At 45.6% G+C, this 17,840-nt stretch overlaps 1 protein-coding gene and 1 pseudogene across 2 annotated transcripts in view; both read right to left on the reverse strand.

Annotated features, from left to right (window-relative positions):
* LOC106577404 (serine/threonine-protein kinase 31) overlaps positions 1-6,402 on the reverse strand; it is a 33,475-nt gene extending 27,073 nt beyond the window's left edge. Inside the window, exons 1-7 of the mRNA XM_045719214.1 lie at positions 6,128-6,402; positions 5,973-6,025; positions 5,700-5,798; positions 5,525-5,593; positions 4,533-4,691; positions 4,232-4,354; positions 3,933-4,144 (exon numbers count right to left, since the gene is read on the reverse strand). Coding sequence (XP_045575170.1) covers positions 3,933-4,144; positions 4,232-4,354; positions 4,533-4,691; positions 5,525-5,593; positions 5,700-5,798; positions 5,973-6,025; positions 6,128-6,134 — 722 coding nt within the window. The 5' untranslated portion in view covers positions 6,135-6,402. The remainder of the gene's footprint in view (positions 1-3,932; positions 4,145-4,231; positions 4,355-4,532; positions 4,692-5,524; positions 5,594-5,699; positions 5,799-5,972; positions 6,026-6,127) is intronic.
* Positions 6,403-8,136: 1,734 nt separating this feature from the next.
* LOC123743206 (mitochondrial assembly of ribosomal large subunit protein 1-like) lies at positions 8,137-17,690 on the reverse strand (annotated as a pseudogene). Its single transcript, XR_006770029.1, has 4 exons — positions 17,285-17,690; positions 16,030-16,207; positions 15,705-15,786; positions 8,137-8,657 (listed from the first exon to the last, which is right to left on the reverse strand). The product of XR_006770029.1 is annotated as a mitochondrial assembly of ribosomal large subunit protein 1-like (transcript).
* Between the last annotated feature and the right edge of the window lie 150 nt (positions 17,691-17,840).

The following is a 17,840-nucleotide window of genomic DNA, read 5'->3' on the forward strand; positions in this document are numbered from 1 at the left end:
GGCATTCCCTTGGCAGCAAGAGCCTCTTGGCGGATGCTGCAGTGTACCCATGTAGCGTCGGGAGCAACTGCTTGCACGCGTGTTACCACTCCACTATGTCTCCCTGTCATGGCTTTTGTACCATCAGTACAGATGCCAACACATCTTGACCACCAAAGTTCATTTGATGTCACAAAGCTGTCCAGTACTTTAAAAATATCCTCTCCTGATGTCCTGTTGTCCTGGTTTCCAGAAGAGGATGTCTTCCTTAATTGACCCCCCATAAACTTAACGGACATATACCAGGAGCTGTGCCAGGCCCGCCAAATCTGTTTACTCATCCAGCTGTAACGCATAGAATTCACTGGCTTGTATGCGAAGCAGTAATTGTTTCAAAACATCTCCAGCCATGTCACTGATAAGTCGTGAAACGGTGTTGTTTGATGAAGTCATTGTTTGTATAGTTTTTTTTTACCTTTTCCCCCAGCATTGTCCCAGCCATATCCGCAGCAGCAGGAAGAATTAAATCCTTCCACAATAGTATGGGTCTTGCCTGTCCTAGCCACTCGGTAGCTCACCATATAAGACGGTTCTAGACCCGTATTATTAATGGGATCTGTTGCTTTTATACACGTCTCACTACTCGAAAGTCATCTTAATTCTCGCTCCAAAAACTCCCGTGGCTTATTTTTCAAATTGGCATGTTTTGTTTCTAAATGTCTGTGCAAGAGTGAAGGTTTCACTGAGTTGTGAGAGAGTACTTTATCACATATAAAACACACTGTGGCTGAGGAAAAACACTACTCCCAATATAAGTGAACCCCAAATCAATGTAGTTCTCATCATATTTGCGCCTCTTCAATGGTACAACGTCCCTGTCTGTTGTTCGGTCCTTTCCCGGGTAAGGAGACAGTAGCTCTTTCAGCTGCATCAGATTCACAACTGTCAGTGTCCATGCTAGCTGGGCTAACAACAAATGTAGAATTACTGATGCTAGCATTGGATGTGCTCGTGGAACAACTTGTGTCGTCGACAGGTGCAGGTGTAGTACTGCTGGTAGTAGTAGTACTACCAGTAGAGCTGGTATGTGTCTATGGACGCTGGCCTTACTTTTTTAACATTAATCAATTTCCAAGCAAACGGAATGAGCAGCAGCTACGTTTGGCTAAATACGGACCGTTAGTGGAATTCCCGCTAGAGAGTAACGGTTAATGTGATTGGATGTTAATTACTTGACTAGGCTACCTGTATTTGACATTGTGTTATTTTATTGAACACCATATGGTTTCATTTTATTTTTTGGCAGTGAAACAAGAATACTCCGGTGAGAAAAAAACTCACCCAAATGTATAGCCCCGTTGGAAAATCTAAATGGACTGTTGTAAATTTGAATAACATTTTTTAAAACAATACACATTTATATTTGGTGTACCCCCGACGGCATTGCGCCTACGTACCTCAGTTTGGGAATACCTGGTCTAGGATATCCAGGAGGATGCTGTTGATGTGGGCACAGTGACTATGGGCACAGTGACTATGGTGGTCTGCTTGAAACATGTAGGGATTACAGACTCAGTCAGGGAGAGGTTGAAAATGTCAGTTGGTCCGCACAGACTGAGTACACGTCCTGGTAATCCATCTGGCCCCGCGGCTTTGTGAATGTTGACCTGTTTAAAGGTCTTGCTCACATCGGCTACAGAGAGCGTTATCACACAGTCATCCAGAACAGCTGGTGCTCTCGTGCATGCTTCAGTGTTGCTTGCCTCAAAGCGAACATAAAAGGCATTTAGCTCGTCTGGTAGGCTCGCGTCACTGGGCAGCTCACGTCTAGGTTTCCCTTTGTAGTCCGCAATAGATTTCAAGCCCTGCCACATCAAAATCAAATCAAATGTATTTATATAGCCCTTCTTACATCAGCTGATATCTCAAAGTGCTGTACAGAAACCCAGCCTAAAACCCCAAACAGCAAGCAATGCAGGTGTAGAAGCACGGTGGCTAGGAAAAATCCTAGAAAAGGCCAAAACCTAGGAAGAAACCAGGCTATGAGGGGTGGCCATTCCTCTTCTGGCTGTGCCGGGTGGAGATTATAACAGAACATGGCCAAGATGTTCAAATGTTCATAAATGACCAACATGGTCAAATAATAATAATCATAGTAGTTGTCGAGGGTGCAACAGGTCAGCACCTCAGGAGTAAATGTTAGTTGGCTTTTCATAGCCGATCATTGAGAGTATCTCTACTGCTCCTGCTGTCATAGCCAGTGTAGTAGGATTCCATTTTAATCCTGTATTGACGCTTTGCTGGTTTGTTTGTTCGTCTGAGGGCATAGCGGGATTTCTTATAAGCGTCCGGATTAGTGTCTCGCTCCTTGAAAGCGGCAGATCTAGCCTTTAGCTCGATGCGGATGTTGCCTGTAATCCATGGCTTCTGGTTGGGGTATGTACGTACGGTCAATGTGGGAACGACTTCATTGATGCACTTATTGATGAAGCCAATGACTGATGTGGTGTACTCCTCAATGCCATCGGAGGAATCCCGGAACATATTCCAGTGTGTGCTAGCAAAACAGTCCTGTAGAGTAGCATCCGCGTCATCTGACCACTCCCGTATTGAGCGAGTCACTGGTACTTCCTGCTTTAGTTTTCGCTTGTAAGCAGGAATCAGGAGGATAGAATTATGGTCAGATTTGCCAAATGGAGGGCAGGGGAGAGCTTTGTATGCATCTCTGTTTGTGGAGTAAAGGTGGTCTAGTTTTTTTCCCTCTAGTTGCATATGTGACATGCTGGTAAAAATGTGGTACAACTGATTTAAGTTTGCCTGCATTAAAGTCCCCGGCCACTAGGAGTGCCGCTTCTGGATGAGCATTTTCTTGTTTGCTTATGGCCTTATAGAATTGGTTGAGTGCGGTCTTAGTGCCAGCATCGGTCTGTGGTGGTAAATAGACGGCTACGAATAATATAGATGAGAACTCTCTTGGTAGATAGTGTGGTCTACAGCATATCATAAGGTACTCTACCTCAGGCAAGCAATACCTCGAGACTTCTTTAATATTAGACATCGCGCACCAGCTGTTATTGACAAAGACACACACCCCCACCCCTCGTCTTACCAGAGGTAGCGTCTCTGTTCTGCCGGTGCATGGAAAATCCCGCCAGCTCTATATTATCCGTGTCGTCGTTCAGCCACGACTCGGTGAAACATAAGATATTACAGTTCTTAATGTCCCGTTGGTAGGATAATCGAAGATCATCAATTTTATTTTCCAATGATTGCGTGTTAGCTAGTAGAACGGAAGGCAGTGGGAGTTTACTCGTTCATCTATGGATCTCCCGATCTCCCAATACCATTCACACCACAGGATTAGTAATTTCAAGTGAAAAAGTCAAAGTATGGGCCACTGCTAGCACCCCTGATTCAACTACTCGCAAAGCTCTTGATTAGTTGAATCAGCTGTGCTAGTGCTGGGCTGGAACAAAACATTTCCAGTCCTTGGGATCCCAGAGGAAGAGACAGACAGGTGTCTTACTTCATTATCCCAGCGGAATAGACAGACTGGTGTCTTACTTCAATATCCCAGAGGAACAGACAGACAGGTGTCTTACTTCATTATCCCAGAGGAACAGACAGACAGGTATCTTACTTCATTATCCCAGCGGAACAGATAGACAGGTGTCTTACTTCATTATCCCAGCGGAACAGACAGACAGGGGTCTTACTTCATTATCCCAGCGGAACAGACAGACAGGTGTCTTACTTCATTATTTTACATTTTAGTCATTTAGCAGACACTCTTATCCAGAGCGACTTGCAGTAGTGAATGCATACATTTTATTTTTTGTACTGGTCCCCCGTGGGAATCAAACCCACAGCCCTGGCGTTGCAAACACCATGCTCTACCAACTGAGCCACACGGGTCCAATTATCCGAGCGGAACAGACAGACAGGTATCTTACTTCATTGAAAGGGGACTCTGGTCGGGGAAAGCAGGCCGTAGTTTGGGCATGCAGACTGTAGAGCCAGGCATGTCCCCATCCCCCTGGGGGCCAGGCCAATCCAACACCCGCTGAGGCCACAGGCAATGGGACTCCTGCAGGGCCCGTACAGACATGGGGCTCTCGCGGTTACTCCCTGGGAGGGTGAACTTGGCAAACTTCATCTTCAAAACCTAAGAGAGCATTTTATTGTCAGTTTTCAAGTGCCTTGAGTCATAAAAACTCCTTACAGGACATAACAGAGAGGTTTGTTTGAGGACCTCTTCACCGATGTCCAGGTTTCCCTGAAAAGCCTGGACCAGGACGGTCCCGTCGAAGCAGACAGACTTCTTCTGGATGCGGACCTTCTTCCCATAGATCAGATTCTGAAGGAAGGCCTTTCCCTAAAGAGCAAAACAAGACAATGCACATTTTGTGAGCAGAAGGACTCTATTCAAAATACATCACAATGTGTCAACCCATTCACACACATATGACACCAAATACTAAACACTAACCCTTGAGATAAGAATCCTATTTTGTGAGACATAGACATTAATGACATGGAGAGGAACAGAGTACCTGCAGGAAATGTGCTGAGTCTTGGTCAGTGGACACATTGAAGCCCCAGAACTTGTACTTCTTGGCCAGACAAGGTGACTGTAGCTCCCCTGGCAGCTCCACCAGAGCTGACCGACTGATGAACTCTGTGTTCCCATAGTCAATGTAGGACACGTGAAACTGGACACAAGATGGAGATCGGAATGTCAGTCTGCATCCCAAATGACATCCTATTCCCTATATAATGCACTACTTTTGACCAGGGCCTATAGGGATAAGTAGTGCACTATAGGGAATAGGGTGCCATTTGGAAACAATGTTTCTTTTAAAGACAAGTTGGATACATAATCAGTCAGCACCACAGCCAGCCTCCTCACGCCAGTCAGCACAACAGCCAGCCTCCTCACGTCAGTCAGCACAACAGCCAGCCTCCTCACGCCAGTCAGCACAACAGCCAGCCTCCTCACGCCAGTCAGCACAACAGCCAGCCTCCTCACGCCAGTCAGCACAACAGCCTCCTCACGTCAGTCATCACCACAGCCTCCTCACGTCAGTCATCACCACAGCCTCCTCACGTCAGTCATCACCACAGCCTCCTCACGTCAGTCATCACCACAGCCTCCTCACGTCAGTCATCACCACAGCCTCCTCACGTCAGTCAGCACAACATCATCCTGAGATAAACTAAACAGCCTGCAGTGTTATGGCCCGGGGGGGTTATACACCAGCTGCAATTCCAAATCTGTCTAAATCTATTACCTGTCTAACCACTTCACTTCCAAAGCAGGATCTCATCAGCACAGCCTCAGGTGGATACTGACAGATCATGCTTGTGTCAGAATGAAGGTATGAACCACAATGATACATTGATAAGCCCCCTCACATCATGTACTGTAGGCTTTTCCAGACAGCGAGATGGTCAGCATGTCCCAAATTCCCCAAAGGGCTCTGGTCAAAAGTAGTGCACTTTATAGGGTGCCATGTGGGTAGTATCCAGACACTCATTGACTCACATTATCAGTCTGCTGCAGGACCTTGCACCTGTACCAACAGCTGTCCTCTGAGAAGACTGCCCCATAAATCTAGACGCAAACACAAGATGGATGCAATGTATGAATCCAATGATAATGGTCTCTCTCTCTCTCTCTCTTCTCCATCTCTCCAAGTCTAGCTTCTACCTTTCTTTACCTTCTGAGGATTGGGAGTTCCAAGTAACCTTTGGGCTGTTGGGCATTTGTCTGCCAAGGCATTTCTTATGTTTTCAATGGCTTGATCGTCATTGACATTCTACAACACATAACAAACAGACATGTGGGTATACTGTGTGTACATGTTTGGGTTACATTTCTTGGGTGTTCTTGTGTAAATCAAATGAACCAATCAACAGGTGAAATGTTCAACCAAAGTTCTAACGTTAATTAATTCAATAGTGGGATGTGCTACGTGTAGCTAGCTAGCTACCTGTGCCCAAAACGTGATGGCATCCAAAACGTGTGTTACTCCAACAAGCTCCACTAAAATTAAATGAAACCAGTATTAATACGGGAAGGATATTTTCCATAATTAAGTGGATAGTTATAGAAATATTTAGACGACAGAAAAAAGACTATACTCACCGTCCATCGTTCATTGGTCTATGTTTATAGGTTGATTGGCTATGACGTAAAAAACACAACATGAAGATGCGCTGGTATGCATGGCTACGGCTCCCTGGCGAGGCCAACATCAAATCTATACATCTAGAAAAGTTTTTGGAGAAGTAATTTGTTCTAAAAAAAGATGTTGTCCATGAAGTTACCGTGGAAACAGACAAAAATATTTGTTTTATTACAGTAGGTCAACCTAATAATCTCACCTGTTCGGATCTTGATATGCTTTAAACGAAAAAAATGTATGCACTTATAGAAAATTCATGCTGAGGTCAAGCCGTTCATGAAAAAACGGGCACGCGCGAAGATTTTTTTTTTCTGTCATACTCTACAGTGGGTCTCTTAGCAGGTGTAAATAATGTGCAGTACATATTAAAGCAATACGTCACGAGGGGTGTGGTATATTGCCAATATACCATGTCCAAGGGCTGTTCTTAAACCTGACGCAACGCGGAGTTCCTGGATACAGCCCGTAGCCGTGGTATACAACAAACTCCCGAGGTGTCATATTGCTATTATAAACTGGTTACCAACGTAATTAGAGCAGTAAAAATACATGTTTTGTTATACCCATGGTATAGGGTCTGATATACCACGGCTGTCAGCCAATCTGCATTCAGGGCTCAAACCACCCAGTTTATAATAGTTGATACTCAACAAACTGGATGCAGTCAATCACAGTGCCATCCATTTTGTCACCAAAGCCCCATATACTACCCACCACTCCGACCTGTACGCTTATGTTGGCAGGCCCTCTCTTCATAATCGTCGCCAAACCCACTGGCTCCAGGTCATCTACAAGACCCTGCTAGGTAAAGTCCCCCCCTTATCTCAGCTCGCTGGTCACCATAGCAGCACCCACCTGTAGCACGTGCTCCAGCAGGTATATCTCTCTGGTCACCCCTAAAGCCAATTCCTCCTTTGGCCACCTTTCCTTCCAGTTCTCTGCTGCCAATGACTGGAACGAACTACAAAAATCTTACTTTGCCACCATGGCCTTTTTTGCCTTTACCTCCCTTATCTCACCTCATTTGCTCACATTGTATATAGACTTATTTTCTACTGTATTATTGACTGTATGTTTGTTTTACTCCATGTGTAACTCTGTGTTGTTGTATGTGTCGAACTGCTTTGCTTTATCTTGGCCAGGTCACAGTTGTAAATGAGAACGTGTTCTCAACTTACCTACCTGGTTAAATAAAGGTGAAATAAAAAAATCGAAAAATATGGTACAGTACTTCATACTGTGTAAATAAAGGTACGTTTGTTATTGGACATGAAAGTTTGTTGCATCAACATAATTTTTTTGTGGTGTAAAATACTCAAGTAAAAATACTTGAAAGTACTATTTAAGTCATTTTTGTGGGGGTATCTTTACTAATGATAATTTTGACAGGTTTTACTTCCCTACATTCCTAAAGAAAATGTACTTTTTACACCATACATTTTCCCTGACACCCAAAAGTGCTCATTACATTTTGAATGCTTAGTAGGACAGGAAAATTGTCTAATTCTCACACTTATCAAGAGAACATCCCTGGTCATCCCTACTGCCTCTGATCTGGCGGACTCACTAAACACATGCTTCGTTTGTAAATCATGTCTGAGTGTTGGACCACACCCCTGGCTTTCCGTAAATTAAATGTAATTATTTATACTTTTACTTTTGACGCTTAAGTTATTTTTACTCAAGTAGTATTTTCTGGGTGACTTTCACTTGAGTCATTTTCTCTTAAGCTATCTTTACTCAAGTATGAAAATTGGGTACTTTTTCCACCACTGATCATTAAGTTACAAGGAGCTGCACAAGACCATATTTTGTTTAGCTTTATACACTGACTATAGCCAACAAACAATTGTTCTGTTGTTCATATAATAAGCTCTACACCAGATGATGTCATTGTTACCATCTACTGAATGTAATAATGTGTGTCTAGCCAGGAGTCATCATGAACAATACAATATCTTAAGAAAAGTATTTTTGAAATGAATTCTTTAATAAAATTCAGTCTTCTGATGAAATGCCCAAACAACCATTGCCACCGAATCCCCCACCCCCATTGCATCAACACATCAACACACACAAAAACACCCTAAACTCCTAGCTACATTCCAGTGCAAACATTAACAACCATGATTGTAAGACACTTATTGTGTAATCTACTTTTGACCAGGGCCCATAAGACTCTGGTCAAAAGTAGTGCACTATAAAGGGAATAGGTCTGGTCAAAAGTAGTGCACTATAAAGGGAATAGGGTGGCATTTAGGAAGCAGACTCAGTGTCTCTTCTTTTCAATAAATAACACTCCAGTCTCAACAGTTGTTTAATTGTTGAGTCACTTGGTGACATTGACATGGGCTCCATATATGAAGTCCTCTGGGAGCGTCTCAACGGGGATGGAGCTCAACTGTTCATCAAGAGAACGTAGTGTCCACAGCTTCTCCAGTTCATACACCTCTCTGGTCTCTGGTAGCATGAAGTGGACCACCATCCTTCCTACAGGGAGGAAAGGAGAGAGAGAAGGGAGACAGAGAGAAGGGAGAGAGAGAGAGAGAGGGAGACAGAGAGAGGGAGACAGAGAGAGGGAGACAGAGAGAGGGAGACAGAGAGAGAGAAGGGAGACAGAGAGAGAGAAGGGAGACAGAGAGAGAGAAGGGAGACAGAGAGAGAGAAGGGAGACAGAGAGAGAGAGAAGGGAGACAGAGAGAGAGAGAAGGGAGACAGAGAGAAGGGAGACAGAGAGAAGGGAGACAGAGAAGGGAGACAGAGAAGGGAGACACAGAGAAGGGAGACAGAGAAGGGAGACACAGAGAAGGGAGACACAGAGAAGGGAGACAGAGAGAAGGGAGACAGAGAGAAGGGAGACAGAGACAAGGGAGACAGAGAGAAGGGAGACACAGAGAAGGGAGACAGAGACAAGGGAGACAGAGAGAAGGGAGACAGAGAGAAGGGAGACAGAGAGAAGGGAGACACAGAGAAGGGAGACACAGAGAAGGGAGACACAGAGAAGGGAGACACAGAGAAGGGAGACACAGAGAAGGGAGACAGAGAAGGGAGACACAGAGAAGGGAGACACAGAGAAGGGAGACACAGAGAAGGGAGACACAGAGAAGGGAGACACAGAGAAGGGAGACAGAGAGAAGGGAGACAGAGATGGGAGACAGAGACAGAGAGAAGGGAGACAGAGAGAAGGGAGACAGAGAGAAGGGAGACAGAGAAGGGAGACAGAGAGAAGGGAGACAGAGAGAAGGGAGACAGAGACAGAGAGAAGGGAGACAGAGAGAAGGGAGAAGGGAGACAGAGAGAAGGGAGACAGAGAGAAGGGAGACAGAGAGAAGGGAGACAGAGAGAAGGGAGACAGAGAGAAGGGAGACAGAGACAGAGAGAAGGGAGACAGAGAGAAGGGAGACAGAGAGAAGGGAGACAGAGAAGGGAGACAGAGACAGAGAGAAGGGAGACAGAGAAGGGAGACAGAGAAGGGAGACAGAGAAGGGAGACAGAGAGAAGGGAGACAGAGAGAAGGGAGACAGAGAGAAGGGAGACAGAGATGGGAGACAGAGACAGAGAGAAGGGAGACAGAGAGAAGGGAGACAGAGAGAAGGGAGACAGAGAGAAGGGAGACAGAGAGAAGGGAGACAGAGAGAAGGGAGACAGAGAGAAGGGAGACAGAGAAGGGAGACAGAGAAGGGAGACAGAGAAGGGAGACAGAGAAGGGAGACAGAGAGAAGGGAGACAGAGAGAAGGGAGACAGAGAGAAGGGAGACAGAGAGAAGGGAGACAGAGAGAAGGGAGACAGAGAAGGGAGACAGAGAAGGGAGACAGAGAAGGGAGACAGAGAGAGCAATAGGATTAGCAAGTAAGAAATTGACATTTTCACATAAATGTAATAACCTTACCTTATTAACCACATATCCAGAGAAAATATATCAGTGTAATATTTCTAGAGACCATCAGTGTGTTATTTCAGTAAATTATTCTAATCTCCATGCACTATAATCCAGCACTAGATCATCCTACTGTACTATAAACCACAGTCAGGAGCAGATCATCCTACTGCACTATAAACCAGAGTCAGGAGCAGATCATCCTACTGTACTATAAACCACAGTCAGGAGCAGATCATCCTACTGTACTATAAACCACAGTCAGGAGCAGATCATCCTACTGTACTATAAACCACAGTCAGGAGAATACTACTGCAACCAAGTCAGGAGCAGATCATCCTACTGCACTATAAACCACAGTCAGGAGCAGATATCTACTGCAAACAGAGTCAGGAGCAGATCATCCTACTGCACTATAAACCACAGTCAGGAGCAGATCATCCTACTGTACTATAAACCACAGTCAGGAGCAGATCATCCTACTGCACTATAAACCACAGTCAGGAGCAGATCATCCTACTGTACTATAAACCACAGTCAGGAGCAGATCATCCTACTGCACTATAAACCACAGTCAGGCAGTTACTATAAACCAGTCAGGACCAGATCATCCTACTGCACTATAAACCAGAGTCAGGAGCAGACCATCCAACTGTACTATAAACCAGTCAGGACCAGATCATCCTACTGCACTATAAACCACAGTCAGGAGCAGATCATTCTACTGTACTATAAACCACAGTCAGGAGCAGATCATCCTACTGTACTATAAACCACAGTCAGGAGCAGATCATCCTACTGCACTATAAACCACAGTCAGGGGCAGATCATCCATCCTACTGTACTATAAACCACAGTCAGGAGCAGATCATCCTACTGCACTATAAACCAGAGTCAGGAGCAGATCATCCTACTGCACTATAAACCACAGTCAGGAGCAGATCATTCTACTGTAATATAAACCACAGTCAGGGGCAGATCATCCTACTGTACTATAAACCACAGTCAGGAGCAGATCATTCTACAGTACTATAAACCACAGCCAGGAGCAGATCATCCTACTGCACTATAAACCACAGTCAGGAGCAGATCATCCTACTGCACTATAAACCACAATCAGGAGCATATCATCCTACTGCACTATAAACCACAATCAGGAGCAGATCATCCTACTGCACTATAAACCACAGTCAGGAGCAGATAATCCTACTGTACTATAAACCAGCCAGGAGCAGATCATCCTACTGCACTATAAACCACAGTCAGGAGCAGATCATCCTACTGCACTATAAACCACAGTCAGGAGCAGATCATCCTACTGTACTATAAACCACAGTCAGGAGCAGATCATCCTACTGCACTATAAACCACAGTCAGGGCAGATCATCCATCCTACTGTACTATAAACCACAGTCAGGAGCAGATCATCCAACTGTACTATAAACCACAGTCAGGAGCAGATCATCCTACTGCACTATAAACCACAGTCAGGAGCAGATCATCCTACTGCACTATAAACCACAGTCAGGAGCAGATCATCCTACTGCACTATAAACCACAATCAGGAGCAGACCATCCTACTGTACTATAAACCAGTCAGGAGCAGATCATCCTACTGCACTATAAACCAGTCAGGAGCAGATCATCCTACTGCACTATAAACCACAGTCAGGAGCAGATCATCCTACTGTACTATAAACCACAGTCAGGAGCAGATCATCCTACTGCACTATAAACCACAGTCAGGAGCATATCATCCTACTGCACTATAAACCACAGTCAGGAGCAGATCATCCTACTGCACTATAAACCACAGTCAGGAGCAGATCATCCTACTGCACTATAAACCACAGTCAGGAGTAGATCATCCTACTGCACTATAAACCACAGTCAGGAGTAGATCAACCTACTGCACTATAAACCACAGTCAGGAGCAGATCATCCTACTGCACTATAAACCACAGTCAGGGGCAGATCATCCATCCTACTGTACTATAAACCACAGTCAGGAGCAGATCATCCAACTGTACTATAAACCACAGTCAGGAGCAGATCATCCTACTGCACTATAAACCACAGTCAGGAGCAGATCATCCTACTGCACTATAAACCACAGTCAGGAGCAGATCATCCTACTGCACTATAAACCACAATCAGGAGCAGACCATCCTACTGTACTATAAACCAGTCAGGAGCAGATCATCCTACTGCACTATAAACCAGTCAGGAGCAGATCATCCTACTGCACTATAAACCACAGTCAGGAGCAGATCATCCTACTGTACTATAAACCACAGTCAGGAGCAGATCATCCTACTGCACTATAAACCACAGTCAGGAGCATATCATCCTACTGCACTATAAACCACAGTCAGGAGCAGATCATCCTACTGCACTATAAACCACAGTTAGGAGCAGATCATCCTACTGCACTATAAACCACAGTCAGGAGCAGATCATCCTACTGCACTATAAACCACAGTCAGGAGCAGGTCATCCTACTGCACTATAATCCACAGCCAGGAGCAGATCATCCTACTGCACTATAAACCAGTCAGAAGCATATCATCCTACTGTACTATAAACCACAGTCAGGAGCAGATCATCCTACTGCACTATAAACCACAGTCAGGAGCAGATCATCCTACTGCACTATAATCCAGCACTAGATCATTCTACTGCACTATAAACCACAGTCAGGAGGAGATCATCCTACTGCACTATAAACCACAGTCAGGAGCAGATCATCCTACTGCACTATAAACCACAGTCAGGAGCAGATCATCCTACTGTACTATAAACCACAGTCAGAAGCATATCATCCTACTGTACTATAAACCACAGTCAGGAGCATATCATCCTACTGTACTATAAACCACAGTCAGGAGCAGATCATCCTACTGCACTATAATCCAGCACCAGATCATCCTACTGCCCTATAATCCAGCACCAGGTCATCCTACTGCACTATAAACCACAGTCAGGAGCAGATCATCCTACTGCACTATAATCCAGCACCAGATCATCCTACTGCCCTATAATCCAGCACCAGGAGCAGATCATCCAACTGCCCTATAATCCAGCACCAAGAGCAGATCATCCTACTGCCCTATAATCCAGCACCAGATCATCCAACTGCCCTGTAATCCAGCACCAGGAGCAGATCCTCCAACTGCCCTATAATCCAGCACCAGGAGAAGATCATCCAACTGCCCTATAATCCACAGCCAGGAGCAGATCATCAAACTGCCCTATAATCCAGCGCCAGGAGCAGATCATCCAACTGCCCTGTAATCCAGCACCAGATCATCCAACTGCCCTATAATCCAGCACCAGGGGCAGATCATCCTACTGCCCTATAATCCAGGAGCAGATCATCCAACTGCCCTATAATCCAGCACCAAGAGCAGATCATCCTACTGCCCTATAATCCAGCACCAGATCATCCAACTGCCCTATAATCCAGCACCAGGAGCAGATCATCCTACTGCCCTATAATCCAGCACCAGATCATCCTACTGCCCTATAATCCAGCACCAGGAGAAGATCATCCAACTGCCCTATAATCCACAGCCAGGAGCAGATCATCAAACTGCCCTATAATCCAGCGCCAGGAGCAGATCATCCAACTGCCCTGTAATCCAGCACCAGATCATCCAACTGCCCTATAATCCAGCACCAGGGGCAGATCATCCTACTGCCCTATAATCCAGGAGCAGATCATCCAACTGCCCTATAATCCAGCACCAAGAGCAGATCATCCTACTGCCCTATAATCCAGCACCAGATCATCCAACTGCCCTATAATCCAGCACCAGGAGCAGATCATCCTACTGCCCTATAATCCAGCACCAGGAGCAGATCATCAAACTGCCCTATAATCCAGCACCAGGAGCAGATCATCAAACTGCCCTATAATCCAGCACCAGGAGCAGATCATCCAACTGCCCTATAATCCAGCACCAGGAGCAGATCATCCTACTGCCCTATAATCCAGCACCAGGAGCAGATCATCCAACTGCCCTATAATCCAGCACCAGGAGCAGATCATCCAACTGCCCTATAATCCAGCACCAGGAGCAGATCATCCTACTGCACTATAATCCACAGTCAGGAGCAGATCATCCTACTGCACTATAATCCAGCACCAGATCATCCTACTGCCCTATAATCCAGCACCAGGAGCAGATCATCCAACTGCCCTATAATCCAGCACCAAGAGCAGATCATCCTACTGCCCTATAATCCAGCACCAGATCATCCAACTGCCCTGTAATCCAGCACCAGGAGCAGATCATCCAACTGCCCTATAATCCAGCACCAGGAGAAGATCATCCAACTGCCCTATAATCCACAGCCAGGAGCAGATCATCAAACTGCCCTATAATCCAGCGCCAGGAGCAGATCATCCAACTGCCCTGTAATCCAGCACCAGATCATCCAACTGCCCTATAATCCAGCACCAGGGGCAGATCATCCTACTGCCCTATAATCCAGGAGCAGATCATCCAACTGCCCTATAATCCAGCACCAAGAGCAGATCATCCTACTGCCCTATAATCCAGCACCAGATCATCCAACTGCCCTATAATCCAGCACCAGGAGCAGATCATCCTACTGCCCTATAATCCAGCACCAGGAGCAGATCATCAAACTGCCCTATAATCCAGCACCAGGAGCAGATCATCAAACTGCCCTATAATCCAGCACCAGGAGCAGATCATCCAACTGCCCTATAATCCAGCACCAGGAGCAGATCATCCTACTGCCCTATAATCCAGCACCAGGAGCAGATCATCCAACTGCCCTATAATCCAGCACCAGGAGCAGATCATCCAACTGCCCTATAATCCAGCACCAGGAGCAGATCATCCTACTGCACTATAATCCACAGTCAGGAGCAGATCATCCTACTGCACTATAATCCAGCACCAGATCATCCTACTGCCCTATAATCCAGCACCAGGAGCAGATCATCCAACTGCCCTATAATCCAGCACCAAGAGCAGATCATCCTACTGCCCTATAATCCAGCACCAGATCATCCAACTGCCCTGTAATCCAGCACCAGGAGCAGATCATCCAACTGCCCTATAATCCAGCACCAGGAGAAGATCATCCAACTGCCATATAATCCACAGCCAGGAGCAGATCATCAAACTGCCCTATAATCCAGCGCCAGGAGCAGATCATCCAACTGCCCTGTAATCCAGCACCAGATCATCCAACTGCTCTATAATCCAGCACCAGGGGCAGATCATCCTACTGCCCTATAATCCAGGAGCAGATCATCCAACTGCCCTATAATCCAGCACCAAGAGCAGATCATCCTACTGCCCTATAATCCAGCACCAGATCATCCAACTGCCCTATAATCCAGCACCAGGAGCAGATCATCCTACTGCCCTATAATCCAGCACCAGGAGCAGATCATCCAACTGCCCTATAATCCAGCACCAGGAGCAGATCATCAAACTGCCCTATAATCCAGCACCAGGAGCAGATCATCCAACTGCCCTATAATCCAGCACCAGGAGCAGATCATCCTACTGCCCTATAATCCAGCACCAGGAGCAGATCATCCAACTGCCCTATAATCCAGCACCAGGAGCAGATCATCCTACTGCACTATAATCCAGCACCAGATCATCAAACATACCAAAGTCAATGCACATCCAGTCATCTGCATCCTTTCCCTCAATCTTGGCATGTGGGTCCCCATCTTTCTTCATATATTTGTACTGCCAAAATATGAAACATGTATTACAACACAGTGGTGCCAAATGCGTTTGCTGCACAGCTTTGACCAGCATGTTCCAAATAGAGTTTCAAAATTCAAGTAACTTTTTCGGAAATTCCCAGGTTTCCTGCTTATTCCCTTCGGATTCTACGATTCTTCCTACCAGGATATCTGGAAAACCTGGGAATTTGTGGAAAGTTACCGGAATTTTGCAAACCTACAATTGATCAAATAAAGGAATTACCACTTTAATGGCGTGAGGGCCATGGCACGGAGGTGCCTTGAGGAGGACCCGCTGACAACGATAAAGTAGTCGGTGTACTTGATGTCCTCAGGCACCTTGATGACACAGATGTCTGCTGCATTCTCCTGGCGGAGCAGGGACACCAACACGTCCATGTTAAAGTCCTCCTGCGGGTTTCCTACAGCAAGGGGAGAGGGAGGATCATCACATTAAACACACATTCAGTATGGGGGTGGCACTGTAGCCTAGTGGTTAGAGTGTTGGACTAGTAACCGCAAGGTTGCAAGTTCAAATCCCCGAGCTGACAAGGTACAAATCTGTCGTTCTGCCCCTGAACAAGGCAGTTAGCCCACTGTTCCTAGGCTGTCATTGAAAATAAGAATTTGTTCTTAACTGACTTGCATAGTTAAATAAAGGTTAAAATATATATATTCATAAGTAATACACTAGCCTGGGAGACATCATTCCAACTCCCTGTCACTCAATGTCATACCAACCATGTTTGAGTAACAAGGAGTTGGCATGATGGCCCAACAGACTGGCACCCAGGATATCTTCCATACAGGAGGTGGAGGTGAGTAAACTCAGCCAGATGAAGCTTTATAATTGGTCTACAGAAAAGTGTTGTGCACTTTCGGAAAAACACGTAACAAACGTTTTATTTATACCGTTATTTTACCAGGTAAATTGACTGAGAACACATTCTCATTTACAGCAATGACCTGGGGAATAGTTACAGGGGATGGGGGGGATGAATGAGCCAATTGGAAGCTGGGGATGATTAGGTGACCATGATGGTATGAGGGCCAGATTGGGAATTTAGCCAGGACACCAGGGTTAACACCCCTACTCTTACGATAAGTGCCATGGGATCTTTAATGACCTGAGTCAGGACACCCGTTTAACATCCCATCCAAAAGTAGGCACCCTACACAGGGCAGTGTCCTGGGGCATTTTGGATAGTTTTTAGGCCAGAGGAAAGAGTGCCTCCTACTGGCCCTCCAACACCACTTCCAGCAGCATCTGGTCTACCATCCAGGGACTGACCAGGACCAACCCTGCTTAGCTTCAGAAGCAAGCCGACAGTGGGATGCAGGGTGGTATGCTGCTGTAACACGTAGAGGAAGGTATGGCGCTTAGCTAGATCAGATAGTATGACTTTGTAATTGAATTGGGTGCCTTGTAGCCATGTAACGTTACACTACTAACGTTAGCTAGCTAGTTATCTGATTGAATCAATTTTAGTTATACTTACTTTGGCTTGAGTCGCTCTGCATCTCATATCCATCTTGTTGTGCCAGAAACTTGCCAGGGCTGTCCAACTTTGAAACATTCTCTTCATTATGTAAATCGGCGTAATACCTTCTAATACCGTTGTAAAATGCAGAGAGATGTGGATGTATTTGTTGAGAGGCAAGACATGTGTAACGTCGATATAAAAACTCTGTGCTGCGTCGCGCTTTTGCAATTAAAGACGCACCTCTAACGACACCGGTATACCCTCCAAGAACATTATGTGAAAGTATCTGAGAGAGAAATTGCCTAGAACAATTGAGTACACACATGATTTAACTATCGTGTCATTGCCATCAAAACGCATGTGTTTATAGTTTGTTTTTCCAAGGACTGTCTAGAATCAGGAAGTGTTTGATTCCAGGACTCTGATTGGTTGAGGTGGTTTCTTCGCTGTTTACGCCTCCTTCCGTACAGTTCTCCTCCTGGATGCGCTTTACCGCCGCCTAACGTGGGACTTTGAAGTAGCACACCAAATAATATTGCTCTCGTTTCAGCTATAAAACATGACATTTAAA

Source organism: Salmo salar, chromosome ssa05 (assembly GCF_905237065.1).
Source record: "Salmo salar chromosome ssa05, Ssal_v3.1, whole genome shotgun sequence".
NCBI classification, from domain to species: Eukaryota; Metazoa; Chordata; class Actinopteri; order Salmoniformes; family Salmonidae; genus Salmo; species Salmo salar.